The following is a 26,864-nucleotide window of genomic DNA, read 5'->3' on the forward strand; positions in this document are numbered from 1 at the left end:
CTTGACTATGTGATATGCATACTAAAAACTAGTTGCTGATTATCTGAGGGTCTTTGCAATGTTAATTTACTGATATGGAAGATTCTTCCTTTGGAGAACCATGAAAGCATTTGATATACAGTGCTTCTTGATGAATTCATGCCGACTTAATTGATGCTTCTTACAAGAATTAATCATTTTTATATTTTTACATTCATTATGGTCCTCATTTGTGTCCTAGTAAGCGACATGCAATCTCTCTGCTCTGCTTTGGGTTGACAGTTTTCTCATTCAGATGAGTTAGCTGTTTCTGGGTTTCACCAAAGCTGTTATGTGTTAATGGAGCTGCTGGAGATCTATATGTAATTTTTTTTTTTCCTAGAGACTAATAGTATTCAGAATGAAAGAATCACAGAGTATTAGCGCTTGTAGGGACCTTAGTGGTTATCTAGTCTAACATTTATTTTATTAATTAGGATAATGAAGACCAGGGAGATTTTTATTTTTCCAGAAACACTTTGTCTCTCAGGGATAAGCTGTTTGTGGGTCTAAAATATGTTATTATTCATGCACTTACCCTCATTTCTCAGATGGAATTCTGCACTAGGTGGAATATAGAGGAATTATAGGAATTCTTCACGGCACTTAATTTTGATCAAAAAGGTGTTTGGTGTTGGGAAATCAAACATAAAGCATACTTTGTAGCTTATTGTTGGGTGCAAAACTGAACAAGCAAAACTTTAGACTTTTATTATTGATTTCATTGGGCTTAATTTAGGATGAGGGACCAGAGCTAACGTGCCTAGTAGACCTTGTGTGACAAATCCTTAAGGATTGTCTTTCATTTCTTGATAATCTTATTTTAGGTGCAGAAGGGAAGCAAACAGGAAAGTTCAGCTGTCTTAGAGAATGAAGAGAATTCTTATATATAAGGAAGAATATGTATGTATATCATATATGCACAATAGATGTGTTTAATGTGTATTGCACATTCATGATATAGTCGTACTGCTGGGAATTATGCCCTCCTGCAGTTGTGGGATTTTTCTACAGAAAAGGAACTAATTATTAAATGTCGGCATAACTAGGTTGGCTTTATTCAGTAGCAGTGATAAACTAGTAAGGGCAAGTTACTGAAGTCACAGTGAAAGCTCTCAGAGTAATTTGTGAACATGTGAGTGAAAGGATTAGAAACAATAGTTGAGGTTGGTAAGGGAGAACCATGGTAATGAAGATAGAGAGGGGGTGACTGAAGCCAGACTGGGGATATGGAAACTAACCCTGGATATGAGTAGAGGAAACAGACCAAACTCTGACATGATCTGCCCTTTAGCATAACTTTTTGAGTATTTTGTGGGTGCATTTTACTGTGTGCGTATTTATTCCAGTGTGCAGTAGCTGTTATTTTGTACTGTACCTTACTGAGGTGCAGTAAGCTTAATAAGAATTCATTCAATGAAAAAGAAGAATTTCTTATCTTGGCTTTGTGACAGGTATTAGACTTGTAGTAGTCAAGCCAATCCAAAGATGTTAGAGTTTTAGCTGATAGTGTATTCAGTAACAATACTGTAACTGTGTCTAGAAAGATGTAAGGTGGTTATCTCATTCTGTTCTTCCTGGGTCAGACAATTATCTATGGAACTGAGTTCATTTTTAGGTTATGTGTTTTGAGACAGATTGACAAATGGAAACCCTGAATTTGGATCCAGGATTATGGTGAAGACCCCAAGTGATATTATACAAGAAATGCTCAAAAGACTTAGGAGTTTATGGAGTTTATAGACCCTGAGAAGAAAATTTAGGAGAATATAATGCTCTGACTAAGCCACCCAGGCATCCCGAGTGTGTGACTCTTGATCTCGGGGTTGTGGGTTTGAGACCTACATTGGTGTAGAGATTACTTAAAAAAAATAAAAACTTAAAAAGTTTAGAGGGGCGCCTGGGTGGCTCAGACGTTAAGCGTCTGCCTTCGGCTCAGGTCATGATCTCAGGGTCCTGGGATTGAGCCCTGCATCAGGCTCCCTGCTCGGCGGGAAGCCTGCTTCTCCCTCTCCCTCTCCCCCGCTTGTGTTCCCCCTCTCACTGTCTCTCTCTTTCTGTCAAATAAATAAATCTTAAAAAAAAAAGAATGATGTAGTATCCTTCTGTATCTCTAACTACAGTCTTTAGCTTAAAATCTACCTTGTTTGATATAAGAATTGCTACCGCAGTTTTCTTTTGCAGTCCGTTGGCATGGAAGATGGATCTCATCCCTTCACTTTCAGTCTGGATGTATCTTTAAGTTTAAAATGAGTCTCTTGTAGACAGCATATGGATGGGTCCTGTCTTTTTATCCAATCTGCAACCCTGTGCCGTTTTATGGGAGCATTTAGGCCATTCATGTTGAGAGTGGTTATTGAAAGATATGAATTTATTGTCATCATGTTGCCTGTGAAGTCCTTGTTTCTGTAGATTGTCAGTTTCTGTTGTATATCACTCTTGGGGTCTTTCTCCTTTTACAGACCCCTCTCCCCCTTAATATTTCTTGCAGGACCAGATTAGTGGTCACATATTCTTTCAGTTTATACCAGTCTTGGAAGCCCTCATCTCTCCATCTATTCTAAATGACAGCCTTGCTGGATAAAGTATTGGCTGCATGTTCTTCTCGTTTAGTACACTGAATATGTCTTGCCAGCCCCTGATGGCCTGCCAGGTCTCTGGATAGGACTGATGTTATTATGATGTTCCTCCCTCTGTGCGTAAGGAATCTCTTCCCCCTAACTGCCCTTAAGATGGTTTCCTTGGTTCTAAGATTTGCGAGTTTTACTATTACTGAGGTGTTGGCTTGTTTTCCTTGATCTTGGGAGGGGTCCTCTCTGCCTCTAGGACACGAATGTTTGTTTCATTCCCCAGATTAGGGAAGTTCTCAGCTACGATTTGCTCAAATATATCTTTTAGTCCTTTCTCTCTCCCCCACCTCAGGGATCCCAATAATTCTTACATTGGAACGTTTCATGGTGTCACTTATTTCTCTAATTCTGTTTTCATGGATTTTGAGCTGTTTCTCCCAGGCCTCCTCTTTTTCCTTTTTTTCTGTCAGTTTGTCTTCTAGATCACTAATTTGTTCCTCTGCCTTGTTTACCCTAGCTGTTAGAGTATCTAGATTAGATTGGATCTCATTGATAGCATTTTTAAGTTCTGCCAATTCAGCTTTCGTTTCTGCCCTTAGAGACACTTATGTTGCCATTAATCGATTTCTCCATTCTGGCTATGGGCTTTGTAACTGTTACCCTGAAATCCATTTCTGACATCTTGGTTATATCTGTATTCGTTTGTAAATCTGTGGCATAGGTCACAATCTCTGAGTCTTTACTATTTTGGGGATTCCTCCTCTTAGTCATTCTGTTGAGGGGTGGTTGTGGGAATGTACAGAGTCCAAATTATTGACCACAACCCAAGCAAGATGTACCTTTTTTACAGGGACCTTAGGGTTGTTGGCCTCTTGTTCTCCCAGCCTGTCTTCTGGGGGAGGGGCCTCCTGCACTGTTACTCTGGCAACCCTGTTTGGGCAGAGTTGCCCTGCCTCCTGTTGGGGGGTATAGGCTTAGTGAAAACTGTTTTGGGGGGGCTTTTGTTCTCTGGCGGTTTTCCCTGGCGGCTTTCTGCATCTCTTCTGAGAGTCAGAGCAGAAAAGACCGTTTCCAACTCTCTGCCTCAGAGCAGAGAGATCACAGTCTGTTCTTCAGTGAGCTCTCCAGGCCACACTATCTCCGTTTCTGTCTGTGCTGCTTAAAACTGCAGCATCCTGGGTTGTGGGCCTCTCAGCAGCACTCCGAGTCCTTGCCTCCAGGTCAGGGCATATCTCTACCCTTTGTGCTTCTAAAACCGCCAGCCGCCCCCAGTTCGCATGCGCTCCGGGTTTCTGTCAGGGGGGGGCTGCCCTAAAGTCCTTTCCCTGCTGCTACCAATCTGCGAGTCTGTGTCCGGTCCCCAGCGCGGGAGGCTGTTGCTCACTGGCGGTGTAGGATCCCGACGGGTCAGCTCCCTCCCCCTTCCATTTATCCTTTGATATCTTCCTGCAGAACTGCTTCATACCTCAAAACCAACCGCCTGTGATATTCTGTTTGTAGATATCCAGATCTATCGTCTTACATCTCAGGCTGATTTTGTGGGTGTTCAGAGTGGTCTGGTAGATATCCAGCTCAATTCCAGGACCGGTTGAAATAGGGTCCCCTACTCCTCCACCGTCTTTTCCCTTCCTCTAAAAACATTTGTTTTTAATCATGGTGGCATAAGACATTCTTCATTTTTGCCCCCCCCCCATGCCCCCAACAACAAGTATTCTGTATCCATGCACGAACAAAGTGGCTTTGTGGGACCTGTGGGGTTCAGCACCATACACCAAGGGATCCAGTGGGAGTCTTGCCTACTTGTGCATTGCATACTAGGCAGACAGTCCCCTGTCTTGGTTGTGGATTCTGAAGTGATTCATGAACCCATTCTAGCCCCTCTTGACCACAGTCAGGGAGCTGCTGGAGAACACTGACCTAGACAGTCACCTGTGGACAAGAGGAGAGCCTTTGAAGAAGTCCAGGTTTCTAGAGGGGAAGATCCAGCACGTATCAGAGAAAAAAAGAAGTTTGGATACATTAGAGTGGGTTGGAACAGTTTGACTTTACCCATATCACCCCCTCCCCAAGGTGTACAGCTCAGGGCCAAGAGAGATCTTCCTCAGTCTGCAATTCTTTAAGTTCAGAAAATGGAGAGTGAGTGAGCACCGAGGGACACAGTTCTACTAACTGCATGGTGGACTCCCATCAAAAAGCCTGCCCACTAGCTGCTGGGAAAGCCTCCCTCTCAGATCCTCTCAGCAGACCCATAGGCACCCCCACCCCCTGTGTGCTATGCCCCCCACCACCACTATGTGGCCAGTTTCCTGTTTGTGCTTTTGTAGGAAGAGGCAAGAGTGAGCTTTGGAAGGTGACATATAAGCACATGCAGCAGGCCCAAATCTGTGGGCCAGGGAGAGACCACAAACTTCAGCTATAGCACCACCTTTGAGAAAACAAAAGAGAGGCTGTGAGCACTCAGCTTGGTGTGTTGCAGGATGAAGACAAGCATACAAGCTTAAGATTTCTTCCACAAAAGGGAATAAGAAACTTAGAGCAGATATATCCATAGAAGGTCCAAGAAATCCTCAGAATCTCCAGCAGGGCTGAAGGCAGTTGTTACTCCCCTGAAGATAGCAAAGACTGGAGGAGATGACTGCTACTTCAAAGACAGAGACAGCAGCACATAAGTCCAAGAAACATGGAAAATCAAGGTAACATGACACCACCAAAAGATCACAGTAATCTTCCCATAACCAAATGCAAAAACTTTGAGATCTGTTATTTTCCTGATAATGAATTCAAAATAGCTGTTTTCAGAAAACTCAGTGAGCTTCAAGAAAACACCAATAATTCAGTGATTTCAGGAAAACAATACATGAATAAAATGAGAAGTTTAACAAAGGGAAATCATAAAAAAAAAGAACCAAATGAATTTTGGAGCTGAAGAATTCAGTGAATGAAATGAAAAATGCAGTTGAGAAGGTTACACAGAAGAAAGAATTAGGAAGTTAAAACTATGCAGTCTGAGGAGAACAAGGAAAAAAATGAAAAGGAGTGAAGAAAAGCTGTATGATCTATGAAATTCCATTAGAAGGACCAAATGGTGAATCGTTGGAGTTCTAGAAGAAGAAAGGGAGAAGGGGATAGAACGTTTATTTAAGAAATAAGGGCTGAGGTGCCATGGGTAGCTCACTCTGCTAAGCGCCTGCCTTTGGCTCAGGTCATGATCTCAGGGTCCCAGGATCGAGCCCTGCATTGGGCTCTCTGCTCAGCGGGGAGTCTGCTTCTCCCTCTGCTCCTCCCACTGCTTGTGCTCTCTCTCTCTCTCTCTCTCTCTCAAATAAATAAATAAAATCTTAAAAAAAAAGGAAAGAAGGGCTGAGAACTACCTAAATCTGTGTGAAGATTTGGACATCTAAGTTCATGAAGCTTTTATAGGTCACCAAACAAAATCAGCTTAGAGAAATTTTCTCTATGACACATTACACTAAAACAGTCAAAAATCAAAGACAAAGAGATAATCTTAAAAGAAACAAGGAAAAAAAAAGCTTGTAACTTATAAGGGAGCTCCTATAAGGCTATCGGGGGGATTTCTCAGCAGAAATATTACAGGCTAGGAAAGAGTGGGATTCAAGGTGCTGAGAGGGAAAAGAAACCAAAACTGCCAACCAAGAATACCTTATTTAGCAAAGTTGTCTTTCAGAAATGGAAAGATACTTTCCCAGACAAAAAAGCTAAGGGAATTCATCATCACTAGACCTGCCTTAGAAATGCTGACAAAAATGAAATAAAAAGACTTGTTAATTATTAGTAACATGAAAACATAGGAAAACATGCAAGACATTGGTAAAGGCAAGTATACAGTTGTATTAAGAATACTCTAGGGGTGCCTAAGTGGCTCAGTTGGTTAAGCATCTGACTCTTGGTTTGGGCTCAAGTCATGATTGCAAGGTCATGAGATTAAGCCCCATGTTGGGCTCCAGGCTCAGTGGGGAGTTTGCTTCCTCCTTCTCCCTTTCCCTCTGCCCCTCCCCTGCTCATATACACACTCTTACATGCTCTTTCTCTCTCAAATAAATAAACAGAATAGAATAGAATACTCTAATAATGTAATATGGTGTTGTGTTAAGTATAGCATAAGATTAAATGACAAGAATATTAAAAATAACTATAGCTACAATAATTTGTTAGTGAACGCACAATATAAAAAGAGGTAAATTTTGACATCAAAAGCCATAGAAAGGAACAGAGGAAATATAAAACAACCAGAAAACATTTAATAAGATGGGATTAGTAAGGTCTTATTAATAAATACTCGAAATGTAAATAGATTGAATTCTCCAATGAAAAGGCGTACAGTGGTGGGATGGATTAAAAAAACAAGACCCTACTGTATGGTGCCTAGCAGAGACTCACTTTAGCTTTAAGGACTCAGAGTGAAGAGGTGGAAAAAGATATTTCATGCAAGGGGAAACCAGAAGAGAGCAAGTGTAGCTATATTGATATCATACAAAATAGATGTTGAACCAAAAATGGTAAGTAGAGACAGAGAAGGTAATTACATAGTGACAAAAGGTTCAATTCATCAAGAAGATGTAACAATTAAAAATACATATGACCCAACATTGGAGTATCTAAGTATAGTAAGAAATACTAACAGACCAGGCATAATAAAATAATGGTAGGAGACTTCAGTATCCATTTTCAACAATGGATAGATCATTTAGACAGAATATCAATGAGGAAACGTTGGACTTGAGTCATACTTTAGACCAAACAGACCTAACAGATATATAGAACATTCCATCCAACAATAGCAGAATACACATTCTTTTCAAGCACACACAGAATGTTCTCCAGGAGAGATCGTATGATAAGTCACAAAACAAGTCTTAGCAAATTTAAGATTAAAATCATACTGGTTGTCTTTTCTGAGCACAGTGGCATGAAGCTAGAAATCAATAACAAGAGGAAACTAGGAAAATTCACAAATGTGAGGTAATTAAACAACATACTGAACTACCAGTGGGTCAAAGAAGAAATCAAAAGGGAAATAAAATGCCTTGAAGCAAACAGAAACACACCACACCAAAATCTATGGGATGCTGCAAAAGCAATTCTAAGAGGAAAGTTTACAATGATAAAGGCCTGTTATGAAAAAAGATCCAAATAAGCAACCTAATTTTACACCTCAAGTCACTAGAAAAAGAACAAACCAAATGCAATGTTAGCAGAAGAAAGGAAATGACAAAAGTCAGAGTAGAAATAAATGAAATAGAGACCAGAAAAACAATAGAAAAGGTCAATAAAACTAAGAGCTGGTTTTTTTGCAAAGGTAAAATTGAGAAACCTTTAGCTAGACTAAAAAACAGAGACTCGAGTAAATAAAACCAGAAATGAAAAAGGAGACATTATAGCTTATACCACAGAAATAGAAAGGATCATAAGAGGCTAGTAAGAACACTTATATGCTAATATAACCAGAAGAAAAGGATAAATTTCTAGAAACATGCAGTCTGCCAACACTGAATCATGAAGAAATAGAAAATCTGAACAGACCAATAGCAACTAAGGAGATTGAATCAGTAATCCAAAAGCTCTGCAAAAGAAAGGTCCAGGACCAAATGGCCTCACTGATGAATTCTATCACTGGAAGAATTAACACTAATCCTCCAACTCTTCCAAAACAGAAGAGGAGGGAATACTCCCAAACTCATTTTAAAGGCCAGGGTTAAAACTCTGATACCAAAGCCAGACAAGGACATTACAAGAAAAGAAAATTATAGTCCAGTATTGCTGATGAATGTAGATGCAAAAATTCTCATCCAGATATTAGCAAACTGGATTCAGCAGTCCATAGAAGAATAATACACCATGATCAAGTGGGATTTATCCATAGTATTCAAGGATAGTTCAACATGTGTAAATCAGTAAATGCAGTACATACAGCTCATGAATAGAAAGAAAGATAAATATAGCATCCTTCCATGAGACAAACTCTCAACAAATCAGGTATACAAGGAACATACGTTAATATATTAAACCTTAATATAGTAAAGGTCATATATGACAGACGCATAGCTAACTTCATACTCAGCAGTGAAAAAATGAAAAGGTTTCTTTAAGATCAGGAACAAGACAAGGATTCCCACTCTCACCACTCCTGTTCAACATGTTACGGAAATCCTAGCTGAGCAATCAGGCAAGAGAAAGAAAAAGCATTCAATCGGAAAGGGAGAAGTAAAATTGTCTTTGCAGATGATATGATTTCATATATATAGAAAATCCCAAGTTTCCACCAAAAAAACCTTAGAACTAATCAATAAATTCAGTAAACTTGCAGGATACAAAATTAACATGCAAACTTGAGTTTCTATGCACTAACAATGAAATATCTGAAAAACAAAACAATCCCATTTATAATAGCATCAAAAACAATAACATACTTAGGAATAAATTTAACCAAGGAGGTAGACAATCTCCACATTGAAAACTACAAGACTTAGATCAAAGAAACTGAAAAAGATACAAATAAATGGAACAACATCCTGCATTCATGAATCAGAAGAATTAATATTGTTAAAATGCCCATACCACCCAAATCCATCTATAGATTCAGTATAATCCCTATCAAAATTCCAGTGGTATTGTTTAGAAAAAAAAATACTAAAAATTTTATGGAATCATGAATAGCCAAAGCAATCCTAAGAAGGAACAAAAATGAAGGCATTGCATTTCCTGATTTCAAACTATATTGTAAAACTATAATAACCAAAAGAGGTGGTACTGGCATAAAAATTGACACGTAGACCAATGGAACAGAATTGAAAGCCCATAAATAATATGGTCAGTTAATCTCATGACAAAGGAGACAAGAATATGGAAAAGATAGTTTCTTCAATAAATGGTGCTGGGAAAACTGGACAGTTACATGCAAAAGAGTGAAACTGGACCATTACATTTTTACTATACACAAAAGTAAACTCATAATGGATTCAAGACCTAAATGTAAGGCCTGAAACCATTAAACTCCTAAAAGAAAACATCAGCTTTCATGTTTTTCTGGATATGTCCCCATAGGCAAGGGAAACAAAAGCAAGAGTGAACTACTGGAACTACGTCCAACTAAAAACTTTTACACAGTGAGAGAAACCATAAAACAAAAAAATGAAAAGGCAACCTACTGAATGGGAGAATATATTGACAAATAATGTATCCTATAAGGGGTTAATATCCAAAATATATAAGGAACTCATACAGTTCAACACCAAAACCCAAATAATCTGATTAAGAAATGGACAGAGGACCTGACTAGGCATTTTTCCAAAGAAGACATACAGGCAGCCAACAGACACAGGAAAAGATGCTCAACATCACTAATCAGGGAAATGCAAATCAAAACCACAATGAAATATCATCACACACTAGTCACAGTGGCTAGTATCAAAAAGACAAGAAAAGACAAGTGTTAGCAAGGACGTGGAGAAAAGGTTTCTTGGGTGCACCCTTGGTGGGAATGTAAGTTGATGCACCCAATATGGAAAACAGTATGGAGGTTTCTCAAAAAGTTAAAGATAGAAATATTATATGATCCAGTAATTTTACTGCTGAGTATTTCCCTAAAAGAAACCCAAACCTCTAATTTGAAAAGATATATGCACCCTTAACATTTACTGTGGCATTATTTACAATAGTCAAGATATGGAAGCAGCCCAAATATCTATCAATAGATAGGTATCTATCGAACAAGTAGTGTATGTGTACAGTGAATGTTAGCCTTGGAGAAGAATGAAATCTTGCCATTCACAACAACGCGGTGTACCTTTCTCAGAGAAAGACAAATACCATATGATTTCACTTCTATAGAGAATCTGAAAAACAAAACAAACACATGAAACCTGTAAAGTCTCTTAAATACAGAGAACAAACTGGTGGTTGTTGAGGCGGGGGAGGGGGAAGGGTGAAATAGTGGCAGGGGATTAATAGTTACAAACTTGCATTTACAAAATAAATAAGTTGCAGGGGTGAAAAGTACAGATAAGGAATATAGTCAATAACAATATAACTGTATGATGACAGATGGTAACTACACTTACCTTGGTATGCACTGCATAATGGATACAATCGTTGAGTCACTGTTATACACCTGAAACTATTAACAGTGTCAACTATACGTCAATAAAAAAATAAGAAATAGAAAAATATATTCCAATAGAAAAAAATTGTGTCAGTTGGATTTTTGTAAATCCAAATCATTTCATAATGATCCTAGAGCTGCTTATCATTTTTAAAGTCATTTTGTGATGACTCTTTTGTAAAGTGAATAGTTACGGGGTTTATGTAAATGCAGATTTTGAAGTGTTTCTGAAAAGAGGGAAGCCAACTAATCCTTTCTATGGTACGTTGAAACACATTTGAAATGAATCTTTATTTCATCTTAGAAAGCCTTTTTAAAAAAATCACTATTAGAATATGATTACTTGTGAAGACCTAGAAAATACCTAGGTTTCCTGGCAAATTTTTACTTTAGAATTTAAGGATAGCAATACAGTAAGAGCTAAATTATTAAATCCTTACTCTCTACCATACACAGTTCTGGGTGCTTTATAAACTTTTAATTTGTTTAATCCTCACAGTGGTCTTATTAGGTAAGGTATTCTTATTATTCCCATTTTATAGATGAGGAAACCAAGGCTTTAGAGAAATGATATAATTTGCCCAAGGTTTTACAAGCTAGCATATGACAGAGCTGGGATTTAACTCTCTCTGTCTGACTCCAAAGCCCAAACACCACATTTCCTTGTGAACTCACACTTTATAAATGAGAGCTGGCTTTGCAGGAAAGGTTGTTTTGTAAATGATTAATTTTTAAAGTTGTAAAGTCATTGATTATATGAACAGTCCCCCCCCCCCCTTTGGAGGACTGGGTATATTTGTGAAATCAAAGAAAGGTTTTCTTAGTATTTCAAGAATTACTAGTTTTCCCAGTTTCTGGAAAGGGGTTGAGGGTATATAATAGTATACTTTGGTCCCAGATAAACTGCCACAGAATTCAGAGCTATCTATATTATAAATCAGTTCTGTTTTTTTTAAATGATGGTCATATGTTCAGACTGACCACCGTTTAAAATTTGTTTAAAGTTTTCAAATAAAGCAGGTTTCCCTCCTAATTCCATTATGTTTTGGAGTCCTCTGATGTTTTACATAGTACATTCAAGCATGTGAATATATTAATACCATGTACTTTATCTGATTTATGTAATCAAAAGGTTTTACGGATTTAAATATTGATAGTCTTATTAGCACATAAGGAATACATGTTTAATGAAATACCACCGTGTGAAGCAGAAGAGATTCAGTTGAGTATATAAGGCAGTTTTCCTACCTGTGCCTCTACTTTGTTACTCAAGTGAGAGCACTTCCCCAGGTGAGATTGTTTGGATTTCGTTAGCTCTTGCCTTGAGGAAATGCCGTTGTTTTTCTCATTATTAGGTTAGATTAAGAAAAACCTCTTTCTTTTGAAGCAGTTTGAAGCTGGACAGTGGAATGTTGGTGTTAATGGATTTTATTTTTAACCTCCAAACAGAGCAGCATTTTGCAGATGTTGTACTTAGTGAAGAATTTCTCAATCTTGGCATTGAACAAGTGTGCAGCTTAATCTCAAGTGACAAACTTACCATCTCCTCAGAAGAGAAGGTAATTAAATTTTTCTTTTCTGGTAATATTGTGATGTAGTACCTTTCCCTTCTTTATTTCACTTTGTTTCATAACTTTGTAATCCTATATGTGTAGTGACAGCCAGTGATCTTTGATCTGGAAGTTATTAGAAACTCAATTAGTTAACTTGTTGATTGTGCAAATTACTGTTTCTTCACTCCATAGGAAGTTCCCTGAATTGCTAGACATTAGAGTTTTGTACTTGACCCCCACAGCAAGAACTGGCACACTTTAAACTGTTTGAAACAAGTCCTTTGGTGCTGGGTTTCTTCCCAAAGCTAGATGCCTATAAAAATTGTGATCTAAATGCAGTATTTCTCAAACCAAAGTAATTTTACTATCACGTGAGTTGGAAGAAGTTACTGGGGATAACAGAGTAGTAGCTTGTTCTAGACTGAACATTCTTTTTTTTCTTTTTAAGATTTTATTTATTTGAGAGAGAGAGAGAGTGAGCATGAGAGCAGGGGGGAGGAGCAGAGAGAGATGGAGAAGCAGACTTGCTGCTGAGCAGGGAGCCCAACGTGGGACTCGATCTCAGGACCCTGGGACCATGACCTGAGCTGAAGGCAGACGCTTAACTGACTGAGCCATCCGGGTGCCCTAGACTGAACATTCTTGACCATACTCTTCCTTTAAATTGATCTCCTGCTACTCATACCACACCCCTACCAGTGCTTCCCTTCTCCCTTCCAGAGAGCAGCTGCTTTGTCTGGCTTTAGCCTCCCTCTCTCCACATTTTGAGTTGCCTTTGTCAGCCACCTGCACCTTTTTTTTTTTTTTTATGATTTATTTATTTATTTGAGAGAGAGGGAGAGAGAGAGGGAGAGAAAATCTCAAGCAGACTCTGTGCTGAGGATGAAGCCTGACATGGGGCTTAATCTCACAACCCTGAGATCACAACCTGGGTTGAAGTCAGGTGTCGTCCACTTAACTGACTGAGCCACCTAGGCGCCCCCCCCCATGGCGCCTTTTTCTTCTCTTAGTGGGTTTTATTCTTTGGGTCGGTGTTGTATTCTTTGGGAATCAGGACACAAAAGCTTGTGAACACACTGAGTTTGGAGAAACTGAAACATTTTTTCCTTTGTGTGCTTTGCATTTAAAGTTGTATGAAATTTAGCTTTATTCTTCAAAGATAACCATCTTGCCTGGGCATAAAAAGGCACATTTACTATTATATTTACCATATGAAAAAAGTATGTGAGAAGTGGTTGTTAGATGTATAATCTTAGCACTTCAGAAATATAAAGAGGAAGACATTACTGGTCATATTAACAGACATGTATTGAGTGCTTGCTGAGTACCAGACACCGCCATAGCGTCACAGATACAGAAATATTAACAAAATAGAAATCTTTACTCCACAGACTAGAGGAACAAGTGGGGTAAATTAGTGATTATGGAATGCTGTAGAGGGTACTTAGGAGCATTTCATCATTCCTGGGATGGGCATGGCAGTTCAGCCTGTCTTACATGTAGGATCCAAGTTTTAGAAAACGAGTATGAGTTTGCCTGGGAAGTTTGGATGGGTGGGAATGGGAAGGGCCTTCCAGGTAGAGGTAGAATACATAAATGTAAAAAAAGGTGTGAGAGAATAATGGCATTACGTTGGTTCTGTATGGTTAGAGTTTAGAATATGTTTGGCAGAGTGGTAGGAGATAAGATGGGAAGATGACATAAAATATCTTCTCAGCCATATCAAAGAACCTTGACTTCATCCTAGTGATGTAGAGCCTTTAAAGGGTTTTAAGTGGTAGGAAAATGTCATGATAACACCTACATAATAGAAATGTCATGAAAGCTGTTTTGATTTTCTACTGCTGCATAACAAGCCACTGCAAAGTGTAGTGACACAAAACAATAACCATTTTATTATTCTCAAAATTCTGTGGGCAGAATTCATTCAGGGCATATTGGGACAGCTTATCTCTGCTCTGTAGTGTCTGGGGCTTCTGCTGGCTTGGCTTGAATGTCTGGAGATACCAGCATGATACCAGATGAGCCATACTGGAGCTTCAGTCCGTCTGCACATGGTATCTTATGTCTCCAGAATATCCACAGTGGCTCCTTCATTCACTTCTCTGGCTCCTGGGCTGGAGTTTGGTTGGTATCTCCCTCCACCTCTGCCCTCTTCCCCCTGGCCCTTCCCTACCCTCCCTCTTTGTGACTAGTTTGGGTTCCTCATAGCCTGGTGATCTCAAGAAATCAGACTTCTTGCATGACATCTGTCTTCCCCCAAATGAGCATTTCAAGAGACCTGAGTGAAAACTGGAAGGCTTCTTTTTTTTCTTTTTAAGATTTTATTTATTTATTTGACAGAGAGGGCACAGTGAGAGAGGGAACACAAGCAGGGGGAGTGGGAGAGGGAGAAGTAGGCTCCTGATCAGGGAGCCTGATGTGGGGCTCGATCCCAGGACCCTGGAACCATGACCTGAGCAGAAGGCAGACGCTCAATGGCTGAGCCCCCCAGGCACCCCAAAAGGCTTCTTATCACCCAGCTTTCAGAAGTCACACAACACTGCTTCTGCTGCTTTTTTTGGGGGGGGGGTTACACAGGGCCAACTTAGATTCCCTATGGCAGGTTTACTATATAAGGTATGGATACTCAGAGATGTGGTTTATTAGGGGACCATTTTGGAGGCCAGCTGTCACAGTGGTGGTGTGCTGAATGAACCAAAAGTGGGGTGAGGATCAGATAGGAGGATGTTAAAGTCATACCATTGAGCAACAGGATCTGATGTAGGATGGTTGAAACAGGTGGAGAAGAGAGAGCAAAGGAGCAGAGGTGAGAAATAGTAGATAGAATTGACAGGATTCTTTTTATTTCTAGCACCCAACATATAGAGGTACTTGGTAGGTACCTGCTGACTGAATGAATTAAAGAGGCATGTTAATTATAATGTAGATTATTTTTAGTTTCTTGCTCTGTTCCTGCCTCAGCAGAAGTTTTGTTTCCAATAATCCACTTAGCTATCATCAAGCATTTTCTACAAGCCTTTAAGAATTACTGGGTTATATATTCATCAGCCTGGAAGGAAATTATATAGCTAAATACGGTCTTCATATTAGCTTATTAGCTTTTTCATAGGTATATGTTATTAAGTTGTAATGCCCTTATTATTTCGTTTTTTAAGAAAATTCAAAAATACTAGATTTTAATATATTCCATTGTGAGAAAAGAGAGTTCATCTATTCTGCAGACCCTTGATTTAGAAGTGAACGGTTAACATTTATTTGTAAACCTAAAGAAAAAGCCAAAAATAGTTGTTTATAAGGGCATGCGATTTTCATTCCACAATATCACTTTGCTTTATTATTTTGGGTGCTTTATTCCAAAGAGACTTGAGATTTAAATCTAGGTAAGTTAGAACCAAATTCAAATTAGGAAGGTTATCAACAGGGAATTAGATTATGTTTCATCAGATTATCACAGCTACCACTTAAGTTCAAGAAGATTAGATAATGTAGTTGGTGAAATGCTTAATAAATACCAAAAGAAAAATACTTAATACATAAAAGTACTGAAGGTACTTACTAAATTAAAAGTAGAACTACCGTATGATCCAGCAATTCCACTTCTGGTTATATCCAAGGGAAATGAAAACAGAGTCTTGAAAAGACATCTGCACTCCCATGTGCATTGGTTTATTGCAGTATTATTCACGAGAGCCAAAATACAGAAACAACCTAGTGTCCCATCAGTGGATGAATGGATAAAGAAGATATCACACACACACACACACACACTGGAATATTATTCAACCATGAGAAAGGAGGAAATACTGCCATTTGTGACAACATGTGTGGACCTTGAGGGCATTATGCTAAGTGAAATAAGTCAGAAAAAGACAAATGCTGTATAATATCACTTATATGTGGAATCTAAATAAACTGAACTCATAGAAACAAAGTACAGTGGTGGTTACATGGGTTTGGGGATGGGAGAAATGAGATGTTGGTGAAGGGGTACAAACTTCTGGTTATAAGATGAGTAAGTTCTGGGGAACGTATAGTATGGTGATTATAGTTAACAAAACTGTATTATATACTTGAAAGTGGCTAAGAGAGTAGATCTTAAATGTTCTTACCACGAAAAAGAAGTGGTAATTATGTGACATAATGAAGGTATTAGCTAAAACTATGATGTCATCATTTTGCAATGTATAAATATATCAAATGAACATCTTAAACTTATACAATGTTATCTGTCAATTATATTTCAGTGAAGCTGGAAAAAAATAAAGTACTTACAAATACCAAATTAAAAGAAAGAGATAGACTGAATAGCTTTTTAAGTACAGCACAGGTCAGGATTTTGAAAACTTTGAGCTATGTATTAAACTTGGATGTCTTAGCAAGAACAGTGAATAAAATGTAATCTCTTCATACTTCATTCATATGCCATGGTACATAACTCATTACTTATTTTTCTTTTCCCCATATATTCTGCAAGGTATTTGAAGCAGTAATAGCTTGGGTAAACCATGACAAGGATGTAAGGCAAGAATTTATGGCTCGGCTGATGGAACACGTGCGGTTACCTTTGCTTCCTCGGGAATATTTAGTTCAGGTAAAAGCATATCCAAAACACATGAGTACACATAGCAGTTCGTCCGTGGTAGCACTTTGTCACTGGGCTGACAGCATGGAGATGCCTGTTACACAGAATACAGATCCACAGGGCACAGGACAGAGGACAGTAAAGGCACCTGCAGTCCTTGGCAGCTGCTCCTTCTTTGACCACTCCCCATTCTTAGAAATTTGCTTCCCCCTGTTTTTGACGTGGGCAAGCAAATGCTAGAGCTTATCCAGGCAGTATTTGTGGTCATTTACATGTGAATAAATGCACCTGTGCCTCTGTGTCCCTGCTCTGCATCTTCTTTGCTTTTCTTTTGATAGCTTCTGATTGCCCTGCAGAAATGGAATTTTGACATTTGACCCAAATACTATTTAATTCTACTTCACAGTTTTACAGTGGCATGCATTTGGTTTCTAATCTTAGGAAAACTGGGGTATTTGAAATAAGTAGAAATAAATGGATTTTAGCAGTCTATGAACAATTTTGAATTTATTTTTTTATTATTAGCATCCTACTAGGAACATTTCAACATTTTTATAATTGAAACCATTTAAGGAAACATTCTTTATTAAGAGATTCAATCTGAGCATTTTAGGATTTCTTGAAGCCTCATTATTTGTTGTGATCTGCGTAATCGTTGGCACTCCATTGTTAAGAAAATGAATAGAAAAATCTGTCCTGCATTTGAGATCAGGAGTAGCAGGGACAAGATTTATTTGTGGTGTAGGCATGTTGGTATAGGTATTTTGAGTTCCTTTTTTGGATATTTTATTTGCCTTTTTGTGTTTGAAAAGTGTCTTTAATTATTAGTATCGCCTACTCCACCTGAAGAACTCATTATCTAAATTTTTTTCTTACTCTTTGGCTTGATGTTTAAAGATAAGAAATAGGTGAATATACCCAGGGGGGGAAAAAAAGAGAGAGAGATAGGTGAATATAGTATTATCTAAAGATTATTTTATAGCTGATGTTGAGGTATATAATTTTGATTGCAGTTCTTCTCTTTATTACTTACATACTTTTTTCTCTGCAGACCAGATACTTGAGCATTTTTTTGGCTTCATTTATTTTTCTCTTAGTGTGAACCAGAGAGGATAGTTATTACTTTTTTCCCTCTTCTTTACTTCTGTTTCTTTGCCAGTTTTATCATGAAATAGTTGTCCCCATCATGGAGTATGTCTTATTTCTTCTTACAGAGGGTCGAAGAGGAAGCATTGGTCAAGAATAGCAGTGCTTGCAAAGATTACCTCATTGAAGCTATGAAGTATCATTTGCTGCCAACAGAACAGCGTATATTAATGAAGAGTGTTCGGACCCGACTGAGGACACCCATGAACCTTCCCAAAGTAGGATCTATTGTTCACACTTGTTATTACTTCATCTGAAAGGCCCATAGTGAGGCTGTTAATATTTTTACTCACCTGAATTTCCATGTGCCTGAGAATTCATTGTAGTGTATATAATTCAACTTCTCTTTTGGGTTTGTGTGTGGAGGGTGGGGATTGTTTGGTTCCTTTAATCTTTATAAACCACATGATGTCACTGTTCTGGAACAGAAAGCAACTGATTTTTGTCCCTTCAGAGTTTTGTTAGCTTTATAGTAGAAAGGAAAATCAGAGTAGGTAGAAAGATTTGTCTGTAAGCTATGTGTTTAGGTAATAACCGAAAACCAAGCAGTTTCACAGAATTACATATTAGAGTTAAGGCTGATAAATAGCTTGTTCGGTTCATTTCCTTCATCTTTCCTGTTGTATACTGTCTGACAGTTCATTCATGCATCGTCTGTAGCCATTTCAGCATAGGTCTCCCCTCTGTTGTCCCAGATCACCAGTGTTCACATTCCGTTTGTGTGAGAGTTCATACTCTACCTTTATCTTTTTAGTTGAACCATTTATGTTTTACTGATTTAATTTTCCTTACAGAATAACCCCGCATTTCTGTCTCTGCAATTTCTTGTGCCTTTTTCCATCTTCACAGTACTAGAAAACCAGCACTTTATGCATCATTTTGTGTATGGTCTAATCAGAATGATCCATAATATAATGCTTTTATTTATGTATTTATTTTTAGCTCTTGTATGTGTGTGGGGCAATGATGGATTAAGAAATAAGAATTAATCTGTTACCCATTGTTTTCTTATGTCATCTTTAGTTACCACTCTGTCCTTTCCATTAAATTGTCTTTTAAATTCTTTCACTTAATGCTTTTACTTAGTGGTTTTTTCAAGTTTTGTTTTTGGAGTGTACATTTTTAATTTCTTCAAATCTATATTGGTATTGTTTTTCTGTTCTGCCCAGTGTTAATACCAGTTCTCAATTTAGAACCAACTGTGTATTTTGCGAGTATGCTATTTACTCCTTTTTCTAGATCATTAGTAAATATTTTAATTTAGAATGGACCTCAGCACTCTTCCTGGTGACACCTTGCTAGAAATACCCACTCACTGACATAGTCCATTTGTAGAAAATTTCAGTCCATAGGATTATGTTTATTATCTAAGCCAAAAATAAGTAATTTGGCCTGTAACATCCAGTGAGAGTCAGGATCAAATAGATTCAAATTTGGCATGCTTTTTTTTTTTTTTTTTTTTTTAACATCCCTTTGCGTGTTACTCATCATTTTGTCGTCTCCTAGAGGTTCGGATACTTTTCTCAAAATATTCTAAATTTTTACTCAGAATTATTATCACTTAGAAGGTATTTACAAGGCATTCACTTCCTACCCTGTTTTGAAAATTGGTATTTGCCGTTTTTAAATTTTCTGATCTCTCCTCAGTTCTCCAAGATTTTTCAAAAATAATTGTAAGTGGCTCAGTAAGTACATTAGCTAGTTCCCTTAACACTTTAGTATGCATGCCATCCGGGTCTGCTGATTTTATAAATGTTTACATTTTCCAAATACCCTTTTACCTGCTTTTATAAATAGCCATCTTTATAAGTCTACATCACTTCATATTTGTCCATATTATTTGGTGTCAGTTTTTGTTCTTAAAAAAAAAGATTTATAAAGTGTTCATAGTCTTAGCCCATTTAAATTACCATTTCTTTTTATGCTAGTTTTTTTCAGCATCCTTCTAAGTAGTTTGTTTTATCTTTAACACTTTTTTAAACATTCCATATTTGTAAAAGTTCTCTTTTTGTATATTCCTTCTTCTGGCATCTTTAGTTTTGCTGTCTTTAACTATGCTGCTGTGACCTTTAGAGTGAAAACTAACTCTCTTCCAATTTCTGGAATAAACATGTCACTTTTGGAAACTTTCTGAAGAGTTTTTGGTAAAGTCCTATCAAGTATTTTATCTTCTGTTTTGTAGAGTTGTGATCCATCTGTTCAGTTATATTGTTTCTCGGCTTTTCTGGTTGTGGCTTTGGAGTGGCCCTTCCAACTCTATGTATACTTCTGGATTTCTCAATTTTTTAGCTTTTATTTTGTGGTGGGCATACTATCCAAGAAGGTTCTGATTCATTCTGCTCTCTCGGGTGGCTAGGGAGGAGGGCCAGCAGACTTGGCAGATGGCAGGGAGCTCCACTGTTGCTTTGACTTGGCATTCGCATGATCCCTTCTCAGAATTTATTTATCTACACATATTTTTGAAAAGATGCTTGTATCGGATGCTCTTTCAGCAACACTGTCATTTTAGAATGGTTATATTCAACATTAATTCTGAGGAGGTAGGTAAGAATGAAGCAAAGATTAATTTCTCATGCTTACATATTTCAAAATAGTGATGTATTTTATCATAGTAACAAGTCACATCAGACAAAATGTGGTAGTAGTGCTAAGGAAACTTGTGTAATATTTACTAATATTTCTACCATGACAGTGACTTAGTACTTTTTATATTAGGCTCTGATTCTGCGGACTCATACAGATTAGCATGAATGATTCTTTTTATATCTCAGACATTAGTTTTGCATCTTCAATAAACAGTATTGGGACTGTGTTAGGCAGTCTTGGATTTGGACATCGTAATGAGAAACTATGTTTGCTACTAGGTTGCTTTTTCACTTTGGAATCTATTTTTACAAGCGTTATATTATTTGTGTATGTATTTTTCTCTATTCAGGATATCTTTTGAAATTTCCAATTGGGAAATTATGAAACTTGATTTTTCAGGAGGCATTTTGTAACTAATAATTTAATAGGTGAAGAAAATGAAAAAACAAAGTTTAATCTACATTTTAGGATGGTCGCTTGAATTTGTTTAACTCCCTACTCCTTGCCTTCCTTAAATATTATGTCACATTTAACTTTTCCATACAAAAAAATGTTCCCAGTTTTGTATTCCTTTACATTAGCATAATTAGTTTGGTGTTTCTCCAATGAGATCAGATGTCTTTTACAAATAACTGGGGTGTCAGAGTCCTGATCAACTCTTTTGATGGTTAGCAGCACAGTGGTTTTTGATGCAGTCTCTTGATCTCATACAAATATCCCTGCTCTCTTGTGTTCCCATTATCCATTCTTTGTCCCTGTTCTGTGATTCTTGGAGTCACGAATCCTCAACTCATTCTACTATTCTTGACTGAGTGCAGGACAGATAATACTGCTGCTCTCTCTATTCAGTAGTGTACTCTCCCTTCCGTCCTCACTGTGACATGTAGAAGGGAGCTACTGCATGGAAAACACGAGGTTCAAAGCTTGAGAATCACGAAATCTAATAAGTCAGTATTGTTTCTCAAGGACTTTTTGAAAAGCATTCCCTTCAGAGATTTGTTCTTCAAGTGACCTTCAGAGATGTTAACCAAGCCTCTTTTAACTACTGCCTTACTGCGAGGCAGTGTTTAGAAGTTTAAATGCTGACCGATCTTACATAAATAGCTGGATATGAGATTGATCTTTCTGTCTGTTCTACCTCTATGATTTTACAACCTTGCCTTTCTTCTCCCCCCGCCTACTTTTTTCCTCTTGGGTAAAAGCGGGGAGAGTATTGCAGATTTTCTTAATTCTTCCTTTTACTTATTTGCATCAGCATTAGAAGAATGACACATCTGAAAAAAATCATATGATTGGTCTATGCTCAGTCTTCTTTTTTAAGACTTTAAAATTTCTTCTATTCTCCAGTTAATACATTGCTAAAAGAGGCTTCTTTTTGGAAACTTGGGATTTACTCTGATTCAGGAATCCTATTTTCTCTGTACCCGTATTTCTGTAGTTCTAAGTACAGGTAGGTCATTGCTTCATTAAGGTTACAAACCTCCCCTTTTTGTGTGTATGAGTCATTCCATCTTCTTTTGTTTTGATTTTTTATTTCCTTTGAACATCTGTTTTCTCCTATCATCACATCATCTTTCCCCCCGGGTCCTTGCCATTCTTTAAAGTTTTCCATGTGTGATATCATTAACTTTTATGTTCTTCCGATTTGATGGCTGTGTTTTCAGTGTTGCCAGAGTGCCCCTTTGTACTCAGTAAAAGACAAACCCAGTGACAGCTAAATTCCATCTGTCTCTCAAGGTTCCACCCCCTCCAGGAAGCTTTCACTGAATTATGGCAACATTCCATTTTCTGATCAGCATTAGTGATTCATGTTTATACTAATCATACACCTTTTTGGTCACACATAATTGTATATTGTTCTTGAACTACTTCATGGGTCTTGTCTCCTTAGTGAGATCTGTAAGCTCTTGGGAGGTAGAGACCATGTCTTATATTTCTTATGTGTATGACACCCAGCCCAGTTCTGGACAAATATAGATGATAGGCACTTAGTAAATAGTTGGATTGAGTTGAATTGAAGGAATTGGTAGACCTTGTTTATTCTTAGCACTAGCCTATTGTACTTTCATTCATTGGGATTTCTAGTATCTCCAGTATCTGTCCTTTAGGTTGGTTTTTGTGGCATCAAGGGAGGTCTCTACTTGAGATCTAGGAATGTGTGCTCTCTTGTGAACTCCAATTCAATTACTCCCCCTTTTTCAATAGTTTTTTTTTTTTTTTACCCCTTTTTTCATGTTTCTTTTAATACCTTACTGCCCTTTTCATCCCACCTACCCACTAACATGAATTTCACTTCTGTCTGTTCTCCTGGATTGTGGAGACCTAATCCCTGGTTGTTACAAAGCCAGGGTCTAGTTTACAGCAAGCCCTCTGACTTATTGCAGCCTTGCCAGTGCTACTGCCTGCTGTTTTTTGGCTTTAATACTGCTTTTGCTTGAAGGATCAGAAACATATTCTAGTTTCTGAAATCCTTATTTTTGACTAAATGTGCTAGATAATAGAACTGTAGTTCTAACATGTGCCCCCTCTGTTGATGTTTATTAAGTGTTGATTAGGTGGTTGTTTTTCCCCAGCTCACCCTACCATCTTCATCCTAACACTCTCCTCATCAGTGTCTTTGTAAGACATTTTAAATCCCTCCATATGCAATAGTTGTTTATTCAAGTGCTTACATTTCTGCCCTTCCAGTTGATGGTGGTAGTTGGGGGCCAGGCACCAAAGGCTATCCGAAGTGTGGAATGCTATGACTTTAAAGAAGAGCGATGGCACCAAGTAGCAGAATTACCTTCCAGGAGATGTAGGGCAGGTAAGCATGATGCATTCTGGTCATTTCTGTGCTGCTGGGTCATTGGGAGCTTCCCTCTCAGGTCTTATTTTATTAATTAGAAGAATCTTTATTAGAAAAGCTTTGATTAAAATAGATGTGTCATTAATGCCCCAAGATATTGTTGGGGATAGCCACTCAGTCTTCACCTTTACATACCTTTCTGATTCTCTAGTATAAGGTGGCCTAGCTAGCAATTTGCTGGATATTTTCCTGGTTACCTTTCCTGAAGTGTTGAGAAATAATTCTTTAGGTTGGGACCCTTTGTTCTAAGAGATTTCCCGACTTTGCTATAAACCACAGTTAGTCGCCTTCTTCCAGGCATGCATTTTATAAACATTTGTTGAAATAGACCTTATTTAGCCAAAACTGCAAGCAGAAAGGCAGTTGTAAACCCTAAGCGTTCTTCCTGGGACTCAAACTTGGGTCCATAATTCATAGCTCCCATAGCAAAATAGAAGGTAGTACTTTAGCAGTATATCTTGGTGATGGTTACATATCAGCATAGTTACCTCATTCTTTAAGAGCTGTTTAATATTTGGGGGTGGGGGTCCTGGATGTAGTATAGTTTTTGTTAATTTTTAATTGAACATTAAAATTGTTTTTAATCTTATGTTATAAACAGTGCTACAGTGATTCCCTTACACATACATCATTATGTACATGTGCCAATATATTTTAGTGGGGTAAAACTCTAGAACTTAATTACTGATTCAAAGGGTATCCTAAGAGGAAACACCAATTACTACTACCACTAATAGTGAAATACGAAGGTGCCCATTTCCCTACATTCCCAACAACACGTTGTGATTAAATGTTTTGAGTTTTGCCACTCTGGTAGATGGAAAATGTTATCTCATCTTACCTTGTACTTCTTTTATTATGAGGAAAGTTCAATGTCTTTCTGAGTTGTCAGTTTATGATTTTTGCCATTTTTTTATTATTTCATTGGCTTGACAGATATATGGTAAGGCAGGTATCATTTTTGTCTGTCATATGTGGTGTGAATATTTATTTGTATTAATCTTTTCTTTTTTGATTTTACTTGTATTATTTTCACCATAAAAAATGTTTGCCATTTTATGAAGTCCTGTACATCAAAGTTTGCCTTTGGATTTAAGGATTTGTTTATTGTGTAGAAAAGCCTTATTCAAAACTCTGTGTGTGTGTGTGTGTGTGTGTGTGTGTGTGTGTGTGTGTGTGTGTATACATATATATGTTTTTTATTGAAGTTAAAAATTATTTTTAAACTTTTTATGTTGAGATAATTTTACATTTAGAGAAGAGTTGCAAAGATACTACAAAGTGTTCTGATATATTCATTCCTTAATATTAATATCTTACACAACTATGATACAATTTTCAAAACTATGAAATTAGCATTGGTACATTACTATTAAACTACAGACTTCATATTTTATGAGTTTTTTCATTAGTGTCCTTATTCTGTTTCAGATCCCATATTGCATTTAGTTGTCATATTTTCTTAGTCTCTTCTGATCTGTGATAGCTCCATAGTCTTTCCTTATGTTTCATGCCCTTGATTCTGTGGTCAGCTGTTCTGAAGAATGTCTCTCAGTTTGATGTTTTCTCATGATTAAATGGAGGTTATCATGATTTTCTCTGGTGACGTTAACCTCAGTCACTTGGTGAAGGTGGTGTCTGCTAGGTTTCTCCCCTAAAACAAAATTATATTTTTAAAATATGAATTTTTCTAGTATTTGCAGAGTTTTAATTTTTATATTCATATCAAAGCATCTAGACTTTATTTTGATATAAGAAGTAAGTGTGGAATTTGTTTTTTTTTTTTTTTAAAGATTTTATTTATTTGAGAGAGAGAGAATGAGAGAGAAAGTGCATGAGATGGGGGGAGGGTCAGAGGGAGAAGCAGACTCCCCGCTGAGCAGGGAGCCCGATGCGGGACTCGATCCAGGAACTCCAGGATCATGACCTGAGCCGAAGGCAGTTGCTTAACCAACTGAGCCACCCAGGCGCCCGTGGAATTTGTTTTTTTAATGGTAGGCAGTTGTCCAAAGATTTTTTATTGGCTAATCCAGCTGTTTCCATTCATTTGAAATGCTGCCTTTATCATATACTAAGTTTCTACATTTATTTGGTTTTATTCTAAATATTCTGTTCTATTCCATTGACTTATCTTGTCTATGCATCAAAACAGAGCAGTTATCATTACAATTACTGTGCTTTATAATTTGTTTTAAGATACGATGGAACTAGTTACATGACTGGTGATAGGACTTGTATCTTCTTTCTTCAGTAGGTTTTTAACATTTTTTTCTTCATATGGATTTGTATGTTTCTTGGCAAGTTTATTCTTAGGTGTTTATCTTTATTGTTACTCTTGGAGTCTTCCCTGATATTTATAAGTGGTTTCTTACTTCGTATCTGATTCCTGATTCAGTTTCCTTTTTATTACACCATAACTCATTAGACTGGGTGCATTCCGAAGTGTACTGTTCATGCATGAATTTTACCTTCATTGTGCCCTCGTGAAAGCACAATATGCCTCCCCACCCACTTCAGACTAGAGTGGATGCCCTTAAACTGTGGAATTCTGGCCACATTACTCAAACTTCTGGGCGCTTCCCTGTAACTTTAGGGAGTATCGGTTCTTTTAGTTCACCCCCTCTCCACCCAGAGTGTTTGGACTCATACATTGTTTTCTTCCTTGTCACCTGAAATACTCTAGCACTTGGTAAGCATACTACATATCTCTGAGAGATGATAGATTTTTGTTTTGTTCGTACAGAGAAGAAAATGAAGATTGCAGTGGTCCAAATTCCCATAGTGAACTTTTCTCAGTGTTCCTCATCATTTGGGATATAGGGCATTTTCATGCTGAAATATCCTGCCTGCTGTGTTCACTGCTCATTGGCTGCCCAGGCCTTCCCAGGAGACATACCACATTTTCTTTATCGAGGGCACTCAGGAAATCCAGGGGTTACTCTTCATCCTTCATTAGTTCTCTGCCTACTTAAAATGTCTGTTGCCCATAGCTCTCCTCAAATACTTGAGATTTACCAGAAAGTAGCTTGAGTATTCATTTCCTCATTGAACCAGGGACTGAGAAGTCATTCCTTTCCCTGACAGCAGCCAACACAGGCAGTTTCATTTGAACTGTAAAGAGTCTTCATGCCGTAGGAAGGACTGCACATCCATACATATTTTGGGAGCTGGGGGATAAAGCACCAGAGGGTAAGACAGTCGGGGGTCATGGTATATGCCTTGCCTGATGACATCATATGAGGCATTGAGCTGGTCAACACTTAGGACTGGTGTGATTCCTGATCTCCCAACTGGATTCAGAGAACTGTGAGGCACAGTGCCTGCCCCCATGCCGAGCAGTGACATAAGCACTGTAGAATTGAAGAACAGTAGAACTTTGAACAGTGTAAAGTGATGATAATGCAGACTGTGCAAGATTTACTAATCTCAAATGTACTAT

At 37.8% G+C, this 26,864-nt stretch overlaps 1 protein-coding gene across 4 annotated transcripts in view; it reads left to right on the plus strand.

Annotated features, from left to right (window-relative positions):
- The window catches only part of KLHL2 (kelch like family member 2), a 97,023-nt gene that overhangs the window by 59,973 nt on the left and 10,186 nt on the right, over window positions 1-26,864 (plus strand). For all 4 annotated transcript variants that reach the window (XM_025874414.2, XM_073892458.1, XM_073892460.1 and 1 more), the window contains 4 exons: window positions 12,157-12,266; window positions 16,738-16,854; window positions 18,060-18,209; window positions 23,266-23,383. In XM_025874414.2, coding sequence (XP_025730199.1) covers window positions 12,157-12,266; window positions 16,738-16,854; window positions 18,060-18,209; window positions 23,266-23,383 — 495 coding nt within the window. The remainder of the gene's footprint in view (window positions 1-12,156; window positions 12,267-16,737; window positions 16,855-18,059; window positions 18,210-23,265; window positions 23,384-26,864) is intronic.

This window comes from Callorhinus ursinus, unplaced genomic scaffold (genome assembly GCF_003265705.2).
Source record: "Callorhinus ursinus isolate GAN/ISIS: 27379988/994484 unplaced genomic scaffold, GSC_fseal_2.0 scaffold4, whole genome shotgun sequence".
Classification (NCBI taxonomy): Eukaryota; Metazoa; Chordata; class Mammalia; order Carnivora; family Otariidae; genus Callorhinus; species Callorhinus ursinus.